This window comes from Urocitellus parryii, chromosome 3, assembly GCF_045843805.1.
Source record: "Urocitellus parryii isolate mUroPar1 chromosome 3, mUroPar1.hap1, whole genome shotgun sequence".
In the NCBI taxonomy this organism is placed as follows: Eukaryota; Metazoa; Chordata; class Mammalia; order Rodentia; family Sciuridae; genus Urocitellus; species Urocitellus parryii.
In genome coordinates this window covers 103,528,339-103,551,898 of record NC_135533.1, presented here as the reverse complement: position 1 = coordinate 103,551,898, position 23,560 = coordinate 103,528,339, and the positions used below count along the sequence as shown (strand labels likewise).

The window sequence follows — 23,560 nt, the reverse complement described above, 5'->3', positions numbered from 1 at the left end:
GCATGCAGACCGCTAAGAGGAGTGCAGACAGAGGCCCCTCTGGGTAAGCATGCACTAGAAACTCAAACTCTCCCCTCAAGCTGATCCCCTGGGCCAATCTTCTAGGTAGGAATGGAATCCCCTACTTCCAGTTTGCATTATGTTTCATATATATATTTAAAAGCCATCTTATTTTCTGTGGGTTGTCCCTTTCATTTGCCCCTCTTCATTGACTTCATAGAATCCTTTCTTTTTCTAAACAAGATTTAAGTGATTGCGACTCAGTTATGTAAATGGGTCTTTGTCCAATGGAGACTGAATACTTTTTCCCAGTTGCTATTGTTGTTTCAGTTTTATTATTTTAAAATTTTTATATAGTACCATTTATCACTATTTTCTTTTAAGGCTCTTTTTACTATTTAAAACGTTTTTTTAATACTGCTGTATTTCCTGAGGGCAGCCCTGGGTGACTGAGGAGGTATCAATTCCACACTGGGATGGCAACATTAAAAAGTCCTCATCTTAGCTTTGTCCCATATCTCAGAAAGGCTAATTATGATAGGTCAGGAAGGAGAACTGGAGGTAGGTAGTGTACCAGATAGCTTTAAGATGTCCCTGGGTTGACATCATACATTTGCCTTTTTTTCAATCAGATCCTACTTCCTGTAGAGGTACCCAAGACACCCAGGAGCCATGTAAGGTATGTGGACAACTACATGCATTAACTAATTCTCTAGCATAGCAGGCTAATAATGGGATTTCTCTGGCATTCTTCTTTGGCTGCATGTGGTATGACCATGGGAAGGTCACACATCGTGCTGGCTGGGATCCATTATATGGAAAAGTAGGGCTGATTCTCAAGCCCCGGTGAGGGGGGATGGGCATCCAGGTAGTATCAAGAAGAAGGAGTTTCTGCAGAGGCCAGAAAAATGGGAGAGGAGCAGCCCTGCAGAACCTAGAAAGCCTCATGTATATGTTCAGTGAAAACTGCCAAGGCCCCTGTGAAGAAGAAAGGCCTGGATGTCTGCTTGGCCTGCTCCTTTCAGACTACCACGAGGAGCAGGGGCTTGGAGGAGCTGTTGCAGTGATGTGAGCTCCAGGTCTCAAATAGGCCTCTGACTAAAGGCAAGTGAAGGGCAGTTTCTAATGGTGTGACCACAGTAACCCATTGGGATTTTGCTTGTGGGATCTAGGTGACTATGCCCTTAGCTTAAGGCTGATCCTTTGTGGGATTCCTGTGCTTCTTAGTCTCTCACCCCTGCCTGGCAGCTCCAGGGCCTTTGCTTGGAGCATTGTATGCCCTATCCCTAAATGCTGTGCTGGGATTCTGTCTCTCCCACCTTGGAGCCTTTTATCAACCATTGCTCTTGACTGAAACCCTCCTTGGGCAGGTAGTGCCTCCTAGGAATCAGGGTGCAATTACCTGAAAAATGGAGCTGCTACCAAGCCACAGGCATTGCTTCATGGTCACCCCACAGGTCCTAAGGAGCCAGTTCCCAAGGCTGACTGTGGTTCCCCCTCAGAATTCAAGGACTGCACTTGACCATGTGCCATGCCTGTCCTGTGAGAAGGCTCAGATGGCACCATTGTTGAGGAGTTTACTATCTGTGGGAACATTGACCTTGGCCTGTCCTTGTCATTCCAGCATTCTGTATCAGCCATTCCTTCTGGGAGTGATGGGAGCAGAAGAAAGGCAGAAGGCAATGGCAAAGCCTGCCCATCCATGGACTTGGAGGCCTGCAGGCCTGACCACCAGGGGACTTTGCAAAGGGAAAAGAGCCTCCACTCCCCTCCTGGCTTACAAGGTGACATTGCCATGTGGTTGCAACAGGCAGCCCTCTTTTCTGCAGGCCCAACATCAGCCTTAGCCATGGGAGAGGCAGGATGAACAGAGTTGGAGTTGAGACACATGTCACTAGACACTTGAGTCTTATCTAAAAACAGGCTTGGACCCATTTGAAATGGTGGCTTCTAACTTTGTCCCAAATCCTGATTGATTTCTTATTTATATTCAGTATAAGTTACATCAGATCTTTTTAAAAGCCAGTAATAGTGTCTTCACACTTCTTTAGATATTCTGAAATTTGAAGCTTTGTGTTTTAAATTTTTTCCACATTTTTTTTGCTGGTGCATTATAGTTGTACATAATGGTAGGATTTGTTGTACATATTCATACACGCACACAATATAACAGTTAATCTACCAATATTATTCCTTAGTCTTTCCCCTTTCCCTTCCCTCCTCCTCCCTCCTGATCCCTTTCTTCTGTTCTCCAAATCTCCCTTCATTAGATTTTCCTTAGATGTGCCCTGCCCATATTTCTTTTCTTTTTTTCTCTGTAGTGAAGCTTTGCTTTTATAAAATGTAAATTAGAGTGAATAGCAGCCCCTCCTTCAGTTATGCTGCGGGCTCAGCAATGAGCTGGAAAAGCAGAAAATGACCTGGAAAACAAGGGCTGCACCCAGGGAGGGCAGGTCATCCTGCGCTTGGGTCTCAAGAGGAGACCAAGCTGTCCCCTGTCAGTCTCATCCAAGCGGGAGCTAGCTGCTGGGCCTGGTCTAGTTGCATGTGTGCAACCATGAGGGCCTACTCAACACAGGGCCTAGAGCATTGGTTTTGGGTAGCAGGTGGACCCTGCTCTGCATACTCACCATAGGAGCAGAAAAAGGTCTTTTCTGTAGGTCCTGAATGAGACCTCAGGTAGGTGAGCCTATAGTACAGGCACCAGTATTGCTAAAAGTATGGCTACCCTCCATGGCAAGCTGGACACATGCACTCTGGGAAGTGAAAGCTCAGAAGTGGAAAGTTCGCACTGGTGGACCAGACGCCAAGGAGGCGGTGGGGAAGGTGTGGCTTAGGAAGACACTGCCATCCCATCCTGGTCATACATCTGCATTCCTATTGCATGTTCAGCAAGTGTCCTTTGGTGTGCCCAATGCCAGCTTCCTGGTCTATTGAAATGGGCTGGGTTTAGTTGCCCTTGATTGACACTGCCTCCTGCCCCTAGATGTTCCCCCATTGGGATTTATCTCTAAGAACCATCTCTTGAGAAAAGGAGCTCTACAACTCTCTTCCAAGGAGAGGGATTGTGTGGGGTGACCTCTGGTTATGTGCATGGCTCTGGAGGAATTGCATACCTAAGAGGAAATGATGAAGGCTGTGGGGACAAGTCACAGCTCTGTGTCCAAATGGTGTGAGTCTTAATCCAATCAGAGCGGATCCTGTAGATCTAAGTCAGCCTACTTAGTCATTTGGGATCTGAGATGGAAACTAGTCCCTCTGCCTTTAATGTTGGGGACCTCTCCGTCATTTTAAGAGGCATTTTAGTAAAGCCCCTGAGGTGCTATCCTGGACCTTCAAGCAAAGATCAATGTTCTAGCTCAAAGTCCATCAGGAAAGATGAGTTCCTTCTTAACCCATTTGTTCTATTCAGGCCTTCCACTGATTGGGTGAAGGCCCATCTACCCTCACAAGGCCTCTGCTTTATTCAGTCCACAACACAAATGCTAATGTCATCTGGAAACTCCCTCATAGACACACCCACAATGATCTTTGGCCCAATTTCTAAACACCCTACAACCCAGTCAAGGTGACACTAAGCTCACCATCACACTGTGGGTGAGGATATTGGGTCTGTTAACCACCTTGTCTCTATCTTACTCTTCTGTAGCTCCAAAAGGTGGTTTTGAAGGGCTCATGCCCCAGTGGTCAAGAGCTGGCATGCCTTGGTCAAACTCTGCAGCGTGGGCCATTTGTGGATCAGCTTCCCTAGCCTGTGGACTGGGGACAGGACTCATAGGCTACAGGTGAGCTTTTGAGGCTTTCAAATATACTCAGGTCACTTGATGAAAGTCTAGCATTTGTAAAGGAGGCCCCTCTTTTCTAGGAACACATAAAATGCAGATATCAGATGTCACCATTGATATTTTCTCCCTCACCCCACTCCACCCCATGGGAGTGAGCAGAATCATATGCAAACCCCAGAGGATCACTTGGTTGGGCAAGCTCTGTAACAGCCACCCAGCCCGGATGGCATTCTGGGTGTTAAATAAGAAGCCCTAGGGTCCTCATTAAGGAATGAAGGGCCAGTCATCAAGCTCCTGAGAGGGAGCTCAGACAAAGTGCTCATCATCTCCTGTTTGAAAAAGCCCAAGCACAGAGGAGGCTGAGGCAGGAAGATTGTAAGTTAAAGGCCAGCCTCAGCAATTTAGAAAGGCCTTGTCTCAAAACAACAACAAAAAAAAAAAATTAAAAGGACAGAGGATATAATTCATCGGTAGAGCTCGCCTGGGTTTAATCCCCAGTACAACAACAAATAAGCCTATGCGTGTGCAACGGTTACCATCCATGCACCACTCATTCGGGACTGCCCCCGGCACTCAGTGCCTCTTGGTCTGGCTGCTGTGTGTCTTTGGTCACCACTAGAGGCCCCAGAGTCATCTCATGGCTCCTGTGGGCCCACATGTTCCTAAACCATGGGAAGTAGGTCACAAAGCCAAGGCCTTTTCTTCCTTATGATCTCCCCTCACCCAGCTGCACACACTGAATCACTGTGAGGATGGATGAGGCACTAGAGCCCTCTGTGCCTCAGTTTACCCATCTGGAAAGTATGGATCCTCGGCCCTTAATTCTTGGGGTCCAAGGAGGCAGGTGAAGTCCCAAGTGCTCTCCTGCTCCCACTGCATCCACTTGTTGCAGCTGTCACCAGGTCACACCTGCCTTTTCCTCCTCTTTCCTCCCTCTGCTCTGTTGCTGTGTATTGAATTTCTTTTCTCTTACCACTGAGTAGCTTTAGAAAGGCAGATATTCTCTTAGCAAGGAATGACTCTCCTCTAATGGGCAGAAAGATACAGTGCCCACGTCCAGTAGCCCCAACCTGGCTGCAGCCCCACTTCCTGCTCAAGGTCTCAACCTGCAAAGGTGCTGACCTACTCCTGTGTCCCCATGCTCAGATGGTAGTGACCATGGTGGCTTGCTTCCACAAGGGTACTGACTGCATTCTCTCCTGGACAGGTTTGTTACGGCTCAGTGTATGAGGTGGCTGCACCTGTTGTCCCTTTCCGTGGTCTGCTGCGTGTTTGTCACCCAGCCACTCATGGTAAGACACACCTTCTGAGGCAGAGGTTCCTCTGTTCAGCAGGACACTGGAGAGGGGGATGTATTTTGGCAATGCATGTTGGCTGCATTTTGGCAATGCATTTCTTTTCTTTATAGTTTGATTTGAGATGTGGTGAGAAAAAAAAAAAAAAGAGGGAGCCAGGCCTTGTGCTAAGCTCCATAGGTGACCACCCATTTTTCAGTTGAGGAACCTGAGCCTGGAGAACTTAAGTCTCTCGGGCCAGGCCAGGCCTGGTAAGGGGTCAAGCCTCTGGTGAGTGGTTCAGAACCAAGAAATGGAGGCCTATTGGCAATTAGGTACCAGGAGGACAGTTCTGAGGAGGGAACACAGCCCAGTACTGATGATAGCCCCTGCTATCACATCTCTCCCTCCAGATATGCATCATGGCATTGGGCTTTGCTTGGAAAAAAAAAGATGACAACCAATTTTTTGCTGAGTCTTTATATGAAGCAACCAGGAATCTGGACTCGGAATTGGAAGAACGTTCCAGAACCCATGTTCCCCTTTCTCACAGCTACTGCATTTCTGACTGTGCAAGGGAAGTTGAAAAAGTAAGGGGATTATCAGTGCAGCATGAACTGGGCTTTGGAGAACCATGCTGTCTGTGTTCTTGTCATGTACTTCCCTTCTTCCCTCCATCCTTAATTTCCTTTCTTTCTCCTTTCCTTCCTATATTCAGTTTTGCTTGTTTGTACATATGGTATTGTCTTAGGTGTGGATGCTATGAAAAAGAGCAAGGTCTTTCAGCCACCACAAAGAAACTCACAGGCTTGTTGTTGACATGAATATACATAAAATAAAATGTGCTGTTCTATTCTGAGAAGTAATCACTGGTCCTTATGACCAAGGCTGCAGCCCCAGTTCATTCACAGTCAGATACCATCTCTCCCTCTGCTCAGCCCCACTCCCCTCCTCTCAGAAAGCCCAGAGAGCTCCGACAGGCTAAGCAACCTCATCAGGTGACTGATCCACAGCCTTCCTCCCTGGCACCTGGATGATGAGAATATATACTGAGCATCAATTATATAGTCCGTGGTCATTGTGTTGTTACAGTTTGGATGTGAGGTGTTAGGAGAGCCTTAACCCAATCAGTGAATTAATCCCCTGATGGGATTACCTGAGTGGGAATTGAAGGCAGGTGGGTGTGGCTGAAGGAGGTGGGACATTAGGGGTGTGGCTTTGGGGTATATATTTTGTATCTGGCAAGTGGAGTCTCTCTGCTTCCTGATCATAGTGTGAGCCACTTCCTTCTGCCACACTCTTCTAGCTTGATGTTCTGCCTCACTTCAAGCCCCAAGGAATGGAGTCAGCTGTCCAAGGATTGAGACTCTGAAACTATGAGCCCCCTAATAGACTTTTCCTCCTCTAAAATTTTTTTGTCATGTCTTGTATTCACAGCAGTGAAAAAGCTGACTAAAACATTCATGCTACATTTACATTCACTATATCAATTTGTTGCTTATAAGATTTTGTGAAGTAGGCAGGATTATTGCATCCCACTATAAAGATAAGGATTTTGGGGCTCAAAGAGGTGAAATAATAAAGGCCTTGGCCACACAGCAGTACGGTACACCCCAGCACCTCATCTGAGGAGCAGTATTGCTGTGGTTTTTCCTCACACCTGTTGGATCTCAACTTTCCTTTCTGCTTCAAGGCTTTCTTACCTTTTCCCCAGGTGCAGATACTCCACCTCCCTACTCTATCTCTGTTCTTTCTCTTTCTAAAGATTTTTCCTCAGGGGTAGATTCCTCTGGCAGATTCAGCCGTGATCCTAAGGGTCAGGTTGGCATCACTAGACCTGTGCCCATCCCATTAGCACCTTGAAGTCAAGATGCCTGTTTCAGTTAGTTTTGTGTCACTATGACCAAAATACCCAACAAGAACAACTTAGAGGAGGGAAAGTTTATTTGATGCTCTTGGCTTCAGAGGTCTCAGTCCAAGGGTGGCTGAGTCCATTGCACTGGGCCCAAGATGACGTAGCACACCACGGCAGAAAGGATGATGGTGGAGCATAGCTCCATTCATGGCAGTCAGGAAGTAGAGGAGAAAAGCAGAAAAAGGGCCACAGGGTAGATACACCCTTCCAGGGTAGGGCCCCAGTGACCCACCACATCTAGCAGCACTCCACCTGCCCACAGTTACCACCCAGTGCACAGCTCTCATAATCTCACAATTTTACCTCTGAACATTCCTGCATTAACAGAGGACCTTTTGGGGGAAACTTCACATCCAAACCACAACAGAGCTCCACCCACCAACCTTCCCCACATTCGGCTTCAGTGCTCACCCTTCTCATGATAACACATCCATCAGCTGAAAGGAATATCCCAACCACCAAGCTTCAATCCCCAGGTTCACTGTTATACCATTTGTACTGCCATGTATTTCTTAAAAGTACAACAGAGGAAGGAGAGCTTCTGAGTTTCCAGATCAATGTCTCTCATATCTGACCTAGGGTCTCCTCATTGAACATGTATTGAATGAACAAATGCGTGAATGAGAAAAAATGAATGAATATTTTCAATGGGTTATTTTAATAACCCATTGAAATACTCCATCCACTGTTATGTGTGTCTTGAACATAAACAGACATAATATGAAAGCAGTAATATTTTAAAAAAGAAAATCAAAGGTCATTTCTTGCTAAGACTGTACTTTAAAATGGTTTTTCCAGACTTTGAAGATTTCTAAAAGAAAATACCATGCAAATGCCAAAGATAATTGCTCCCATAATTTGACAGTAGCAGACATGCCTGTTGTGTAAAGCTATTCTTTATAGTGGCCCAGCTGCAGCTCCTGCCAAAAAAAGTTTGGCTGGGATATAAGCAGAGTTTCTTTTAAATGGAGCTACCCTGTCTCCAAGCCTCTCCCCAACAACCTGGTATACATTCTCTACATAAAGTAGCTCTTTGTTCCCAAATACCAGGCAAAGCTCAGTGATGACGTTGCTTTTGGCTGATGGTAAATGCCTCTCTCCTTTCACTGCCAGCCTGAGGGTCTTAGCATTTTCATCCCTGACAGGTCTTGGCTGCCCGACAACGAGAACGCAACCTGCGCTGGGTGCGTCCACCATCCAAGACTCAGCTCAGGGTCATCAGGGAGAAGATTAGGAAAAAGAGTCATACGGAGGCAGCCCTAAGGTGGGTGCAGATGTGCCTAGGATGGGTGCACTCTGGTCCAACTCCCCTTTCATTCTTAAAAGATTATTCTCATCAGGTATTGGGGAGTACAGGTGGGAAGATCCTTTTCCATATATCATTCTGTGCCCAGCACTGGGATGCAGGGAAATTAGAGTTAGAAAACTTGGTCCTGCAAGCTACCCCATGATAAGTTGGTTAACATCTTACTCCCTGGTCCTCAATTTCCTCCATCCATGCATGGACTCAGGAGTCGGGGGTGGGGCACAGAAAAGAAAAAGACCAGCAACTTTTTAGAGCAAAAATGTGCTTTCAAACATTTTTTAGAAAAAAAGAAACACTATGGCACTTCTACCTACAGTTAGAGAATTGCAAATTAAAACTGGGGGAAAAAATATATATATATATATATAAATATATATATCCATCCACAGGCTCTTTTGGTGAGCTATGATAAAGTACTCTCACACTGATAGGAATGTAAAAGGTACAGCCAGCCCCCATGGGGGAATTTGGAACTCTCTAGCACAAGCACAGATGTGCTTACCTTTTGCCCAGACTCCCCACTAGTAGGAATCACCCTTAAAGACACATTAGCAAAAATATGAGAAAACCAGTACATGAGACAATTAGTGCAACACCTTGTGTAATAGAAATAGCTTAGGGATAACCACATCTTCCCAGGAGGACAGGGACAGCATGGAGTTGTGTTTAGATGTAACAAAAGCATGAGGAGCCCAGCACAGTGGAGCATGCCTATAACCTCAGCTGCTTAGGAGGGGGAGGCAGAAGAATCCCAAGTTGATGGCCAGCCTCAGCAACTTAGCGAGACTCTTTCTCAAAATAAAAAAATAAAGACTTAGGCTATAGCTCAGCAGTAGAATGCTTATCTAGCATGCAAAAGCCCTTGCATTTTCAGCAGTGGCAGGCAGGGTTGGGGGGTGGTGAGGATGGCTTTTAGGGAAAGACCTTCAGGATCTTATGGGAGAAGCTCCAGATAAAGAACTTGCTTGGTGTGTTTCCCCCACTGCTTAACAGAAAGAATATGAATATATATGCCCATGAGTCTGCTTATCTTAAAACATAGGAAAGGAAATTACATAACTTTAGAAAATGAGTGTTATGGAGAGAAAATAATAAAATTTTAAAAAGATTTGTGTTAAGATTAAAATTTTGCCCTTATTGGTTAGATTCCACCTCAAAAATATTGGAAGCTTCTAGTCCTGGTTTTGAATTAAAAGTGTAGATATGAACTAATGTGGAATGTTAAAACAAAAGAATAATATTTTCCTAGCTCCATTCACTAAGAAAAGAACTAGAAACAATCCAAGAGCAATAAGCCCCAGCACCTAGATTCCAGTCTACAGATACCATTTTCCACCAAAATAATAATAATAATAATAATAATAATAATAAAAGCCAGGAATTATTGGGATTTCTGATTTAAAGTCTGTGACAGAAAATACACAAGCTGCTCCTGAAACATTGTTTAATCAAGAGATTAATAACAACTAGAACCATCACCAAAGGACTCAGAAGCCAATTTTAAGGGAGTTCATGTTGGTCAAAGATAGGATAATTTGACACTAGATTAAAAATTACAACTATAATGAATTAAAGGTTATGAAATATATTTAAAGCCATGAGTTTAGGATGTTGCCAAAAACTGTAATCATTGCAATTAACACTAGAAAACACTCAGAAATCCCCTTTTTAAAAACTAGGAAATACTGTTGCCTTTCCCAAGAAACTGCACCTCTGGGAAAATACAGGAAAGGAGAAGGGAACTTTTTTTTCACAAAGGTATTCCAGCTGCTAGGTGAAGGCTAATGATGGAATTAGAACTTGAACGTTTTTTGCAGTTTTTAATTAATTAACTAATCTAGCCACTACTCATCAACAAAGGGCAATATAGAAGAAAGAAGGAGAGAGACCTAAAAATAATCAGACATTGTGCGTTTTCTGACCATCACCCCTAAGCCAGTCTATCCTGAAGAATTCAATCTTAATTTAATGAAGGTTGTTTTTTCTTTTGCAATTTATAGTTTACAGTGAGAACACACTAAATAACACTATAAGGAAGCAAAGACATACAAATCTATAGCACACAGAACCAATTTGTTGAACAAGTAAGCTACAAAGCAACCAAAAAGAGTTCCAGTAGGTACATAATATTAAGAGATATAACAGAAAAGTGGTTAGTGTATTACTTCATATTAACATCATAAATAAGGAAAACCATATGATTCTCCCAGTAGATGTCCAGAATGCATGAGACAAAATCGAACATTAATTCATGAAAGAAGGAAACCCCAAAACTCAGCAAACTAGAAATAGAAAAGAAATATTCTAAGCTAATACAAAGGGTATCTATAAAAAAACGCTTAGTCTAACATCATACTTGATGGTGAGACACTTTTAGATCAGGAACAAAGCAGAAATGTCTGTTCTCTCTCCCATTGGCAGTTACAATAGAAATCCTAGCAATTGTAACAGGAAAGAAAAAACCATGAAAACAATATAGATTTGAATGAAAAATAAAACCATCTACTAGCAGATGACAGGAATAGTCTTTTTTTAATGTTAAAATTTATTTATTTATTTATTTATTTATTTATTTTTATTGGTTGTTCAAAACATTACAAAGCTCTTAACATATGACAGGAATAGTCTTACAGAAATTCCCAAATAATCTACAAAAATGACTGCTAGAACTGATAAGTGAATTTAGCAAGCTGGTAGGATACAGGTCAATGTAAAAACATAAATCATGTTTCTATTACACAAGCACAAAATAATCAGAATTTAAGAGGCAATACCGTTTACCATAGCCCCAAAGAAATGAAGTATTTAGACATACATCTAAGAAAGCATTCAAGATCTGTATGCTGAAACTCATGAAACTGTAATGAAAAAAATTCCTAAATAGAGAGAAATACTGTGTGCATCAATTGGGAGACTGACTTAATATTGTGTGAAGTCTTTCCAGTTTGATCTGTAGATTCAATGTAATTATAAACTAAAATCCCACAAGTCTTTTAAAATGGATACTGACAAACTGATTCTGACATGTATATGGAAAACAAAGAATTAGAATAGTCAAAAAATGTGAAAAAGGAACAGATTGAAGGATTGACACTATGCAATTTTAAGATATACTATAAGGCTGCAGAAACCAAGACTGTTGGTGTTTTGCAGCAGAATCAACACACAGCTCAATAAAAGAGACACATAGAACCACACAAATATGCTCAAGTGATTTTTTTTATAAACAAAGACCATTCAATGGAGAAAAATATATTCTTTTCAAAAATGGTGCTTAGAAAGTTGGATTTTGATGTGCAAGAAAAATAAATGTGAATCTCAACATATCTCATACTTTATACAAAAATTTCCTCTCAGGATTCCATTAAAAGTGTTTTGCAGAGGGAAAAACCTGGGTATATGCACAGAGGGTTATGAGGATGCTGACTTGAAAAATCTCTTCTTACAGAGACATTTCCATGTACATTCTCATGCTGCTTCTGCTTTTGTTTATAATATATGGGAAATTCTGCCCAGATGAATATTCTCTCAATCAAGCTATCCGGAAGGAATTTATAAGGTGAGAGATTTGAGGAATTCCTCTAGATCTGGGAATTGTTGTACTAGTTCATGACCAGTGCACACCAAGAGGGAGCACTTCCTTCACTTTGTTATGTGAGCAAGCCATATCACTTGTCACATCTTGGTCTTCTAGTACTGAAGGGGGAGCCCTAGAGAAGTCTAGTCTACTTCTTGGGTCCATTTTACCTGTGTATGACTGAGGATCAGTGAAAGGTTTTCACCACATCCCACACACAAAATTTGAGGAAGACTGTCAAATTGACTCACTGGACATTATTTCCCCAGTGTTAATACGGGGCCTCCATTTGCTGACTTTGAGCATGCTCTCAGCATCTCATTTTTGGTAAATAGTGAAACAAGGATATTCCAAGGCACTTTGAGGTCTAGGTCAAAACAGGGTCTAACAATTTCTTATTTATGCAAGACATTAGAGTTCTTCAACCACAAGCTATGGTTGCAATTCATAATATATGACACTCAATTTCAAACTATCTATAATACTTCCTCAAGTATTCTACCATTTCTCAAGTGTTCATTTACTTCTTCCTGCTTTTAAAAATGGTAGAGTTTCCTGGAGAGCAGTATAGAGATTCCTCAAAAAACTAGAAATGGAACCACCATATGACCTAACTATCCCACTTCTTGATATTTTCCCAAAAGATCTAAAATCGGCATACTATAGCAATGGAACCAACTCCACATTTACAGATAAATATTCTATAATAGCTAAATTATGGCATCAACCCAGTTGCCCATCAATAGAGGAATGGATTAAGAAATTGTTATACAAACACACACACACACACACACACACACACACACACACACAGTGGAGTTCTACTCAGCCATAAGAAGAATGAAACTATGGTATTCGCTGGTAAATGGATAGAAATGGAGACTATCATGCTATGTGAAATAAACCAAACTGAGAAACTCAAAGGTCTAGTGTGTTCTCTCATATACAGAAGCTAGATTAAAATAAAGAAAAGGAAGAGGTAAGGATAAGATAATATAAAGAACTAATCAAATATAAATTAATAGATGAACAAAAGGAAGTCGAATAAAGGAAGGAGAATGGGAGAGAGGAGAGAGAACAGGAAGGAAAAATGGGGGGGATCATGAACTGAAATTGATTTTCATACATGTTTTAGTTTGTTGGGATGAATCCAACTTCTATGTATAAATATATAGCTCTAATATAAAAATGAAAATAGTAGAATTTTGCTGGGTACAGTGGCACACTCCTGTAATCACAACAAATAGGGAGGCTAAGGCAGGAGAATCACAAGTTTCAGGCCAGTCTTGGCAACTTAGTGAGCCCCTAAGCAACTAAGCAAGACCCTGTCTCAAAATTAAAAAATAAAATAAAAAGGACTGGGGATGTGGTTAAGTGAGTTTCAATCCCCAGTACCAAAATAAATAAATAAATATAAAAATAAATTAAAACAGTAGAATTTCTTGTAATTCCAGCTACTTGGAAGGCTGAGGCAGAAGGATCACAAGTTGGAGGCCAGCCTCCACAACTTAGTGAGACCCTGACTCAAAATAAAAAAGAAAAAGAGTTGGGGATATGGTTCAGTAGTAAAGCTTCCCTGAGTTAAGTTCCCAGTACTGAAAATAAAATAAATAAACAAAGAGTTTCATGCAAGGTAAAAATGAAAGAACTTAAAAGTACAAAGTAGAAAAATTACCTTGATACCCCAAGGCAGAGTCATTTGTCAAGCTATTTTTCTTTTCCATGACTTAACATCTTTGAAATTGGGACACACATTGTAACCAACATATACATTTAAATCTACCATTCCTTTTTCATTGAAAGTTGTTATTAAATCCATAATTGGACTTTATTTCACCTGTTAAAAACATACTGTCTGATAGTTTTTTCAAGGAAGTGTGACTTTGAAATCTGAAGATCACAGAATGAGTTGGTATTCTCAATGGCTTCAGTAATAGGAAGTAAAATATTTCTCTGTGTTCTGGGGTTTTACATTCTCTTTCTCCAAAGAATATTTTTAAACAGATTTTTTATAGTATTTCTATGAGCGTGTTGCCTTTGACTAAGTAATTAAATTTGATAGAAATATTTTTTGCAGGAATGAATGGAAAATTCATATAATTTTATTTATTATTTAAGAACATTTATTTTTATCTTGTGCAAAAGGGAGGTTTATTGATACCCAGTCAGATAATGACTAGTAAATGTCAAGCCCCTTGTTAGTTTTATGACTCACTAATGGGGTAAGACCTGAAAGTTCCAGTTCATTGAATCTGGATTCTCCAGAGCTCAATTATCCAACATTTTACTGTAAAGCTCAGTGATATTTTCTGCCTCCTCACTTGCAAAAGCAGCAGTTATTTTTGTTGCTTTCTGACTTTTTAGGTCTCTCACCTGGGCAGGTGCACAAAATATGCCAGTAGGTGGCGATGTGAGCAAAACAAAATGACGATTTGCTGCGTTCTCTGGAAATGGAAATACAAACCCGAAAAACTGCTGACTTTGGCTAGTTTATTTTTTTAATCTTACATTTCATAAGTCAGCATTATCAGACATGTTTCTCATATGAATTGTTGCCACTTGGTATTCAAGTCAGAAATATCACAGCTGAGATAATATTTGTGAGATCTCGCACGCACTTGAGACCAATGTGCTTAGATGAACCGCTCAGATACTACCCCTGTGGTTTCTTAGAGACCTTATGATTTCACAAGGATGCAAAATCTCACTACCTCTGGATGGTCTAACCACAAGGCAGGGATACATTCTTATGTCCTGGTTCATATCGGAATGTTTAAAACTGGACCCTCTCTGCCTCACCTCACCACCCCTACCTCCCCCCACTATCCCAACACCTCACCTGCACCCCCATCCATCACTCCCTGATCCTGAAACATCAACAACTCCTGAAGGCTTGTTGTTTGTAGCATTCCAGAAAGAGGAGCTAAAGGCCAGGAGGGAAATGAATTACATGGAACTCGGGGACTAGGCTTCTGGCTTTCTTGTGGCTACCAGGTGACTGCCAGCCCTTTCTAGGCTATAGAATCTTCATCTGTAAAATGAAGGAGTTGGGCTCCTGGGTTTCTGTGTCTTCATATTTAAGGGGCATTTGAAGTGTTTTCTGAACTCAATAAGGTCTTCATAAAATTCCAAGTAAAATAAAACAAAAATAAAGTACCAGTAAATGAAAAGAGCACTCTGTCCAAGTGCCAGGCATGGAAAATGAGGCTGATTTTATCTCTCACATTGTTTAGCTAGTTTTGTAGGCCTGTTTTATATAATTGCTGTAATTAGTACAGACAGAGCCAGAGTATTCTTGGCTCATTTGGCTCACTACCTGCACTCCAGTGTGCCAGGAGTGCATGTGAGATGAATTCATTCTGGTGTGGGATGTCTCAGCTTGAGTTTTGCTCGGGTCTTTCTTGACGTAGCTTCTTTCATGTTATCTCAACAGGGGCCAGAGTCAGACAGTGAGAACATACCTTCAAAAGTCGTGCAAACTTGGTCTGGGGATGTATTCAGTGATAGAGCATTTGCGTGGCATGAGAGAAGCCCTGGGTTCAATTCCCATCCCTGGGAGGGAGGGAGTTATGCAAAAATCAATGTAGCCATAAAATTTATACTACTTTATTTGATAATAAAACAAGAGCATATTGGATTATAGGTGTATAGTCAGTTTATCTGTCAAATAATCTTTCTTCTAAGAACAGATGATTAACACTTCTCTGTTGAAAATTAAGGATCGTCCTCTTTCCCTCCTCCTGCCTTTTCTGTCATTGCCTCTCCATCTTTCATGTTTTCCTTCCCCAGGGGCTGTGAATATTTGCAGAGCTGTATCTTCTTGTTTTATGTTCCCATCTCTGGTACCTCTCTGTTTCTTCTTCCCATCCTCTTGAAGTTTTTGTAGGTCTCCAACTTGCTCTGTGCTTGACATATAATCTGACCAAAGTTTCAGAGAAGGGGAAAGTAGAGAATCAGCACCCAACAGGCAGCCTGCATAGGTTAGGCAAAACTAATGAAGCCCAAATATGTGAATGGAGAGGAGGTCCTCCATCTGTAGGAAAAATGAAATAAAACCAGTCAAATTAGCTAGCTGGAGTTTTATTCCCACATGTTATGGAAAATTTTGAACATATTAATAGTGTATATAAATTGTTCATTGAGACTCTTTGCATCTCTCTCTTAACTTCTATGTTAATAACTTTTCTCTTTTTCTTGGTTTCTTTTCCTTTTATATTGTCCAATTTTGTCATACCTCTAAAATTTTAAAACACTTTTTCTCAATTATCTCTAAAAGCTGCCCTCAATCACCAATGAAATATCTGCTCCAACACTTTCCTGAGAATGTGTTCTCTGTGCTGTGCTGGCCAACATTTAACTGTCCTGTTCTCTCTGGAAAACAAGGGCACTGGCTTATAGCATCTGCCTGCCAATTTCTGTGGTGTAAATGCTCCCACCATTGTCCATTTCATGCTACCAAGGTGATATCCCTGAACATGGAGTTGTCAGGCACCCCCATCTCTGTAGCATAACTTTGCTCAAGTCCACGACTACCATTTGAAGAACATATCTTGAGCTTGTACTTTGGAGGAATCTAGACTTGGTTGCTGGAATAGGCAGGACAATTAAACTTGTGTATACTTGAATGACTTCAGGTCATACCCTTCTCTATCTTCTTATCATTTTCAATAAAATCACTGTGTCCAATAAGTCTGCTCATCTCCTCTTTTCATGGAGAAAGATCTGGATGAAACTGCTACATTTCTGTTTGCCATGGATATTGCCATGACCTTATTCATGTCCCTACATGGGAAGCCAGGTGGGAGGACTCTGCTCTGAGGAACATTTGTTCCCTTCCTTATACTTTGGCTCTAGTGCAGAGCTAGACTCATGCTTCCAACAATAGCCTTGGGTGCACATGGTTCTTTCACATTGACTGAGCAAGCTGAGAATGGTACATTCTGTCAGGTTGAAATTAATTTAGTGCTTTCTTAAGTCCATCCCTTGGAGGAGAGTGAAGCAGACATCTAATGAATACAATAAAGAAGCTAACTGAATCAAATGGTAATTCCACTTCACATTTTCTAAGGAATCTCCATACTGCTTTCCAGATTGGTTGCACCAATTTGTAGTCCCACCAGCAATGTGTGAGTGTGCCTCCCCCACCACCAACACTCCTCACCAATCCATATGGTGGTTTGTATTCTTAATAACTGCCATTCTGACCGGCATGAGATGAAATCTTGGAGTAGTTTCAATTTGCGTTTCTCTAATTACTAGAGATGTTGAACATTTTTCCATATATTTGTTGAGTAAATGTATATCTTCTTTTGAGAAGTGTCTAAAATAAGATGGACATCATTACCCTAGGTACATGTATGACTGCAAGTGTGCTGTGACACTACATCGTGTACAATCAGAGAAATGAAAAGTTGTACTGCACTTGTGTACAACGAATCAAAATGCATTCTACTATCATATATACCTAATTAAAATAGTACTAAGCTTGCCTAGCATGTATAAGGTTGCAGCCCCAAGTAATAAAAAAGGCAGTTAATTGGAAACTAGCATTTGCTGATGTCCTACTTTGTGCCAGGCTGCTCTTCAATTGTGCCTACTCATCCAACACTATGGGAGCAGGTTAAATACCGTGTCCTTCCACCAGTCAGTTGAGAGAGGACTGTGCCCTGGTCTGGGTGTCTGGCACCCTCTGCACCAGCCATACTGGCCACCCACTCCTAACTTCCCAAGCATATGGCTTCCTCTGCTGTCCTCTCCAGCCTGAAAACCTCTTCCTCAGATGACCATGTGACTCCTCCCTTGTGGCCTTCAGGCCTTTGCTGACTGGTCACCTCATATATTCCTTAGCCACTTGAACTAAATCCTTCAGCTTTCTCACCCTGCCACTTTCTGTCTGTCATTCCTGCTTAGATTTTCCCTCATTGGTATTTATCACTTACATAGTATGTTTTGCTTATGCAGATGATCCTTGATTTATGATGGGGTTAGGTCCTGATAAAGCCCTCATATACTGAGAGCACCCAACACCACCCGCCTAGTTCATCTTCCTCCTAACTTAGCCTGGCCTTCCTTGAACGTGCTAAGAACACTTACATTCACTTACTGTTGGTGTAGCATCTAACACAAAGCTTGTAATAAAGTGTGGAACATCTCATGGAATTTATTGAAAACTGTGCTGAAAGTGGACATTAGAGTGGTTGGATGGTATGCTTTTCGACCATTGCACAGCCAAAAAAAATTGCTGAGTTGAACCCACAGGGGACCACCTTATATCTTATTTGCTGTTTATATTTCCCCACAGGAGGGCAGGGATTTTATTTTTCATTGCCAGCGCCTAGAAGAGGGTCTGGCATTTAGTAGTTGCACAGGAACGTTTGTTGAGTGAATGTGTGAGTGAATGAACAAGTGCTTTGCCTGCTGTTCTCCTTTCTTTCCTGCCATGGAGGAGCAAAGGGAATTCCAGGATTTGTGCCTCACGCTATGGATGGCCTTGACTTAATTCCTGCAGAGAATCTAAAATTACAAATTGGCTAAGGAAAACCAGTTTTTGTTCTCAGTTTTGATTGTTCTCATGGATATAGAAATAACTTTTTTTGTTGTTTTTGTTCTTGAATTAAGAAATGCCAGACAATCCCTGGAGGGCCTGAGAAGCACTGATGACTGGTGGGACTGGTGTCTGACGACGCTTCTGGATGGGCTGCACCTGGGAGGCCCCTCCGCTGCTGCTGCTGCTGCTGCTCGGGGGACTCAGGTGGGCTTTCCTTTTCCTCTTCACTGCACATCACCCCAGAAGTCACTTGACAGTCAGGGGACCTGCAGCACTGTTTGGGTCCTGAATAACCACATGGCTGTAAGGTCTGTGACTCTGCTCTGTGGGTGCCTTGGCCAGCAGAGCACCCCACTACTTTCCCTGTCTGGAGCCCACTTACTCCTCCCATGTCACTCTCCTGGGCTCTGCAGGATGCTCCATGTTCTGTGCTTGCCGAGCTGAACCAGACACAGGGAGACTTCTGGGAGACATGGGGGCAGAGATGGAAGAATATAGTTCAGTATGTAAAATACCATGGCAAGGGACACAAGGAGCATCTCAGAGCAGGGAGGAGCAAATGGCTAAGACAGGGCATCAAGGAAGCTTCCGGAAAAAGGCAAGCCTGGTCCCAAGTTCAGAAGAAAAAGTGAATGTGCTTTTTGTATAATCCAATTCTTTGTTCATATTTTATTTTCTCCTCCCTCCCCCTTTTAAAGATAAAGTATGTTTATCCTGCAATCCTCAAACATTTTCTCATTTAGTTTATTCTTTATAGTTTTATAGAATGACAACAGTGTTAAAACTTGAGAAAAAGATAAAAATAGATCATTCCTATGAAGTGCAAATTATAAAGACATCTTTTGAATGATGTTAGTCCTTTTCCATAATGAGGCTGGGGAGGGAGTTGTGTCTTTCTTCGAATGTTGCTTGCATCCTTGGAGTGTTTTTTAGAAGGAAGGATTTGGGCCCTGATAGACTAGGCAGTTACCCAGTATCCCCATGATTCCTTAGCACTACTTGAAGGTGGTGTTTGAGGTTTACAACATGCGCCTTCCTCTGAGTCTTTCTGTTCTTTAGCCTGGAGCCCTTGGTGGAAAATGCTACCTAATAGGCACTTCAGTAATTAAGCAGCAAAAAGTTTCTCTTTGCAGAATACACAAGGTAAGATGTTCTCCTTCTTTTACTTCTAAAAATAAACTTAATTAGAAAAGTCTGGGAGACACTGGTGCTGGAAGCTGGCAGATCTATTAGCTTCTCAGAGCACTAAAGGGTGACTTGAACTTGTCAGGTGCCAGGGCTGGGAAGAGTGGGAGCCTGGCCTTCCTTCTCCCCTTATGAACCGTTTCCAAATGCCTCTCCTAGGCTCAGCATTCTGCAGTAGGTTTGTTTGGTTCAGTTTTTCCTTAGAGATCTAGTGTTCTAGGTGAAAGCAAGAATTTTAAAATCTAAAAGTCTAAAAATAAAATATTCACATATTCTTTGCTAGAAATATCCAAATTATGACATTTTACTTGTATCATCCCATAATGGGATCTGCATCTGTCCTAGCCTCAGACTGCTCATGTACTGACTTTCAATAGGTAGAGCCTTGATCCCTCTAGCTCATGCTAGATCCCAGAGACTATGAGACAGGCTGAAAAATGGTCCTGAGTAGAGCAGGGCACCTTGTTGTATTATATGCCTGCAGGGCTTGGAAACCCCAGAATACAATGAACCTGGGAACAGTGGTTAGTGGCTTCTTCTAATTGGTAGCTTGTCCTACAGCCTCCCAGGCCATTTTCAGCGCTCCTCGAGGACTCTCCTCCTACATGCAGCCCTGCAATTGGAGGTTTTGAGAACCAAAATGTGACCCCTGGTGGTCCCAGGGTCTGGGGGTTGAGAAAAGAGGACTTCGTGCTCAGCCTGGGCAGAACAAGGTCAGTGCAAGTCAGAAGCCAGCATTCATCTGAACCTGCTGGGCAGCTCCTGGCCCAGACACCACTGGATGTGCCCATCTGCACAGGTGCTGCAGGCTCCAGAGGCAGGCACAGCACTTCCATGGCCTGCACAGCACTTGTTATTGCTGTGATGTGATGAAGAGCTGTACTTTAGGCTGTGAGAGAACTCAGCCTTGGGCCTGAAGACTAAGCACATGGGGGAGAAGAGAGCAGAATGTTCTCCCAAAAAGTGGTTACTAGAGCCTCCCAAGGCTACAGAGGTTTTGTTCTATGCTGACTGTGCTGATCAGGGTGTTCACATGTCCCCAGATGTGGAGTAGGACTGTCACTTCTTCGTGTCACACCAGGAAGATGAGGAGCAGACATCGCCCACACTGTGGCCAGACCTGTGTTCAGGTGGCCTGCCCCATCCTGCCAGAACCCTTTGCCCATCCCCACCTCCTGGCTCCCTGAGCAGCCCTCATCCCATACCAGGATGGGGCTCTGCTTACAGCAGCAGGAAGTCTTTACAGTTGCAGTAATATGCATTTCGAACACTAGAAAATTTTAAAAGGAAATGATTTAGTTTTTACTAAACATGGATTAACAAAAAAATGTTAAAAATGAAGACCATTGCCAAAAGAGGAAAATGAATATTTTAGAGTGCTTGGGGTGGAATATTGGGCATCTCTGCCTCACATCACACAAGTGAGGCATGGAGAACCTCCCATGGCCTGGATTCCATCCTGCCTGTGCACCCCTTTGGCTGCTGCAGGGAAGAGAGTGGAACATAGGGAGAGGAACAGTGAGCTTCTAGGGAGAGTGTCCCTAATATAGAGAAAGGCCATTTGAAACCCAGGTGTTGCTTGTCCTTGTGAAGGCTTACACCAGGTGGTCCCAGCATGGGGCTGTGGCTGAATTTTTCTGTGGATTTCAAAGCTTGACTCCTGATCTTCCCTCTGAACTTGTGCTGCTTTGCAGGCCTGAAGCCCAGGAGGCCCTGAATGCACTCAGGGCCAGCAGATGGATCGACCAGAGCACCAGGGCTGTGTCTGTGCATTTCACCCTCTACAACCCTCCAACCAGACTTTTCACGAGTGTGACCCTGAGCGCGGAGGTCCTCCCCACTGGGGATCTTGTCCCCTCATCTCTGATAGAGTCCTTCCGAATCTTCCGCGGTGACTCAGCCCTTTGGTATTCCCTTGTGCTTCCTGAGGTGAGCTCACCTGCACTTGGCCTCCTGGACTAGCATGGGGGGAGGGGCCTCACTGAACAGAGTGTTCCCACCAAGCAGGACCAATACACTCTGTAGGCCCACCCCTCACCTACACCCTTGTTGTGTCTCTTACACATAGCAGAATTTGTGCTAGGTGTTGAGCACAAGTGGCTGGGGAGGCTGAGGCAGGAGGATCATGAGTTCAAAGCCAACTTCATCACTTAGTAGGCCCCAAGCAACTCAGTGAGATCCTGTCTCTAAATAAAATATCAAAAATGGCTGAGGATGTGGTTCAGTGGTTAATTGCCCATGGATGGATTCAATCCCTGGTACCAAAAAAAAAAAAAAAAAAGGAAAAAGAAAAAGAAAGCAATCATCATATACAAGGCAAGCACAAATACAGAGCTAGGTAGATGCACTAATTCTTCATAGGAGGATTGGGGCAAATATCTAGATCAGTCTTAGGTCCCTTAAGACTCCTAAGATGGGCATCAGTTACTGTGACACAGTTGACTGTGGTCTGACAATATTTAATTAAAAATTCCAGAAGTAAATAAGTCATGAGTTTTAAGCAACTTTATCATAGTATATGGCTATAATTATTCTATTTTATTATTAATTATTGATGTTAATTTCATATGTGCTGAATTTGTAAGTCAATTCATAGAAAAAACATAGACTATCTAGGAGTCAGTATTCTTTATAGCTTCAGACACTCACTGGGGGTCTTGAAATATATCCCCCTCAGATGAGAGAGGGACTACCATACAAAGTCTGAGAGGCTTAAATAACTGCCATTTGTTTAACACAGTTCTGGAGGCTAGAAGTTCAAGATCAAGACACCAGAAGGACGGGCTCTGAAGAGGTCTCTCTTCTTGGCTGATAGACAGCCAGCCACCTTCTCACTGTGTCCTCCCATAGCCCCTTCTGTGCTCAAGTGAATGAGAAGAGAGCTGGCTGCTCTGTGTGAGAGGACACGAATCCTATAGGATCGGGCCCCACCCTCTTGCCCTCAGTTAATCTCAGAAACTTCCTTTGAGGCCCCATCCTCAAACACAGACACACAGAAGGTTCCAGGTCCCAGACTTTTAGTCCACAAACTTTGGTCCCTTGCACCAGGGCTCTGGATGAGATGGAGTGGCTCAGTAGCTTCACTGATCTGTGAAAAGCATCAAAGTCATTCTGAGCCTTTTCTTAGAAACTTTTGCTAGAATGAGGCCTTATTTAATAACTTTTCTGCCTCAGAGAACCAAGTCCCATTCTCACTTCCAATTATGTTGGTAGCTTCTTAGAACAGGTCCATGGGGCATAGGCTCATGGCTCCAAAAAGGACAAAGAGAAATTTATGAAGGCCCTGCTAATGGGTTTCAATCCCACATAAATACATGAGTAATTTGGAACATTATTAACCTTTATTTTATTTATTTATTTTTATGTGTTGCTGAGGATAGAACCCAACCCAGTGTTTCACGTGTACTGGGCAAGCACTCCACCACTGAGTGCCCCAATAATTTAGAATTTGAACTAGTGCTGAATGAGGGTATGAATAAATGGGTAACATCACTGGTAAGAAAACTGCTATAAGAATCTTTATCAGGAGCTTTTAAAGACTTTATGTGGTCAAAAATATTTATATATAGATGTCATATTTCATACATATATGTATATGTGTGTATACACACACACACTCACACACACACACATTGTCTTGAGTGGTGCTGAGGAAGGCCTAGAGTGGCCAGCATAAAGGCTAGGAAGCCTGATTTTGGCAGTGGACACTCCCATGGTGGTTCTGATGCCTGCAGTGCCGACACCCAGCATAGTTGGGTTTCTATGAGAGCTTGACACATAAAGTGGTACCACCCTGCCCAAAAGCCATTGCAGGAAAAATTCATTATCAAATGCTACAGAGCAAGAATGTGGCTTGCATCATGTTTATTCAGAGGTGATTGGCAAGAAAGGTTCTTGGCAGCCAGAAAGTTAGACTTCTGAAAAACATTTGAATTTCCACTTATCTTGCATATTTGTATCACCCTCACCAG

At 42.5% G+C, this 23,560-nt stretch overlaps 1 protein-coding gene across 1 annotated transcript in view; it reads left to right on the top strand.

The window, feature by feature from the left end:
* Pkd1l1 (polycystin 1 like 1, transient receptor potential channel interacting) overlaps positions 1-23,560 on the top strand; it is a 145,058-nt gene that overhangs the window by 103,401 nt on the left and 18,097 nt on the right. Inside the window, exons 37-46 of the mRNA XM_077796442.1 lie at positions 1,625-1,784; positions 3,650-3,785; positions 4,993-5,077; positions 5,473-5,649; positions 8,120-8,238; positions 11,729-11,839; positions 18,476-18,608; positions 19,464-19,547; positions 20,151-20,302; positions 21,284-21,518. Coding sequence (XP_077652568.1) covers positions 1,625-1,784; positions 3,650-3,785; positions 4,993-5,077; positions 5,473-5,649; positions 8,120-8,238; positions 11,729-11,839; positions 18,476-18,608; positions 19,464-19,547; positions 20,151-20,302; positions 21,284-21,518 — 1,392 coding nt within the window. The remainder of the gene's footprint in view (positions 1-1,624; positions 1,785-3,649; positions 3,786-4,992; positions 5,078-5,472; positions 5,650-8,119; positions 8,239-11,728; positions 11,840-18,475; positions 18,609-19,463; positions 19,548-20,150; positions 20,303-21,283; positions 21,519-23,560) is intronic.